Consider the following 2,215-nt stretch of genomic DNA (forward strand, 5'->3'; position numbering starts at 1 on the left):
CACGCTCCGTTTGTATGAAAACAGGAGTCATGGCCTGGCTTGTTTACCACTATCCCCAGAGACTAGTCACATGGCTGGCACTGGGTACAAGTCCAGTATCTACTTGATGAATGAACTGAGTACTGGTCTTGTGTCCAGTTCTTCTACCAAGGGGCCCCGTGCATGCTGTCTGCAGCATCTGTGCCCTGTGCAGGCCCCTCGGTCCCTCCCAGAGTGAGGCTGAATTAGGCCATTGGGACATGGGCAAATATATGAATGGGGGCTTCCTAAAGTGTGGAGGGAGATCTGTTCTCTTTCGATCCCATTTTCCCACCAACTTTGTGAAGCCCCGTGAAATCTACAGCCATGTGACGATCCCTTTTGCCTTGATGTGTGTCCTCTTGGAACATTGTCACTGCCGATGACACTGCTGAGGAGGAAAGTCCTCTTGGGGAGAGAGGCCCCACTCAGATTCCATTTGGCTCCCTAGTGGAGTGAGCCTAGGATTGCAGGGCAGAGGGTGGGCGGGGGCATGGATGTAGTGGAAACTTCTGAGGGCGAGAGAGGGACAGCATTATGGAAAGGATAAATGTCGGCATAAATCCAATCTGCAGAACACGAGGATGAATCCGATCTCCCTCCACTTGTCAGTTATCTGGCACCAGCCACCATGCAGCACTGTCTCTAACCCTTGACACCAGGGACACGGTCAGCCGTCACAAGTGTGAAGGTGACCGCCTTCTTACTGCCAGACAGGCTGACACCAGGCCCCAGTGTGGGGAGTCCATACAGTACCCAGACTTCTGACCTCCTGGCCACAATTCTGGACCGGCTCCCACTGCCACTTCTGGACGCCAGCCGCAAGCTCAAGAGTTCATACAGCACCCTCACTTGTACCTACTGGCTCCCAGCGCCCCTTTCACTAGAACTCAATACTGGTCTTCAGTCTGCAGATTGTGTTCAACCACAAGGTTACAGAGGAGGAGGCAGAACAAGGTCTGGGGGAGGATTCCCAGTCCTGAGCTGCCATGCCCTGAGGCAGCGGTTCTCAACCTGGGGTTGAGACCCTTTTGGGTGTTGAATGACCCTTTCACAGGGGTGGTGCCTGATTCATCACAGTAGCAAAATGACAGTGATGAAGTAGCAACGAAAATAACTTGATGGTTGGGGTTCACCACCACATGAGGAACGGTATGAAAGGGTGGCGGCAGGGGGAAGGTTGAGCAGCGTTGCCCGAAGGGGGGATGTCTTACCCTCCCACGGCATCTCTCACCAACGAAGACGCTCTTGGAACATCCGTGATCCGTTGCTGCCCCGGGGCACATAGATGGCGGTAGCAGTGAGGATGTGGCGTCAAGGAGGAGCTGGAGAAGCGCAAGTTTTCGTTACCCAGGCTGGTGACGGCACTAGCAGCGTACGAGGTTCCAGACGCGCGTGGTTTGGACACGGTCCATAGGGGGAGGGAGTGGGTGGCCTTAGGTAGATGCCCCTTCCATTGTCCCATGATGGAGGCTGGGTGTAGGGGTAGGAGCTTGCTCCATGGTGGTGGGAGTGGGATTGCCCTTTCAGAAGGTGTCTGTAAGCTTAGCAGTAAGCCGTAAGTTCTGCTTGTGAGAGTAAGGGATGGCTGAAGATTGGAGAGGGGGAAGTTTGAGATCCTGGTGCTGACTGAAAGAGCAGGCTAACATTCTGTTTTACAGGATCGTGTTCTTAGAAGCACAGTTGGAACTGAAAAGTACTAGCAAAATCATTTTGAATCGTCCAACCAGAGAAGCCCTGACGAAACATGTTCCTCATCTTCCCACACTAGGCTTCAACGTGGAGACGGTAGAATATAAAAACATTAGCTTCACAGTCTGGGACGTTGGCGGCCAGGACAAGATCCGACCTTTGTGGCGACATTATTTCCAAAACACCCAAGGTAAAATGGATCGAGTCTGTCTGGCGGGGGAACTGCCGGTATTCAGTATGTCTGCAGAGGGGTGCTGGGTGGGGTGGGAGGACCCCTGTGCCCTGCGGCCCTCGGGTCCTCACTGGGGAGGTGGCTTCTTGAAGTTTGCCCTAAAACAGTGACTGGGGCCCCAACACCTTTTAATTCAGTGTGGTCAGGAAATGGTTACTTTCTGTGGTTAGGAAATTCTGGTGAATTTCATCTTTGGGTGGAGACTTACGTGTACATTAGATGAAGCACTCATTTTCTTTTTTTTTTTTAATCATTTTATCAGGGGCTCATACG

General features: G+C 52.6%; 1 protein-coding gene across 1 annotated transcript in view; it reads left to right on the plus strand.

Annotated features, from left to right (window-relative positions):
* The first annotated feature begins 1,518 nt into the window (after window positions 1-1,518).
* Window positions 1,519-2,215, plus strand: part of LOC101653989 (ADP-ribosylation factor 2-like) — a 7,226-nt gene continuing 6,529 nt past the window's right edge. The window contains exons 1-2 of the mRNA XM_045299474.1: window positions 1,519-1,557; window positions 1,660-1,900. Coding sequence (XP_045155409.1) covers window positions 1,519-1,557; window positions 1,660-1,900 — 280 coding nt within the window. The remainder of the gene's footprint in view (window positions 1,558-1,659; window positions 1,901-2,215) is intronic.

The sequence above is a fragment of the Echinops telfairi genome, unplaced genomic scaffold (genome assembly GCF_000313985.2).
Source record: "Echinops telfairi isolate 266 unplaced genomic scaffold, ASM31398v2 ScPeMD7_7458;HRSCAF=8496, whole genome shotgun sequence".
Lineage (NCBI taxonomy): Eukaryota > Metazoa > Chordata > Mammalia > Afrosoricida > Tenrecidae > Echinops > Echinops telfairi.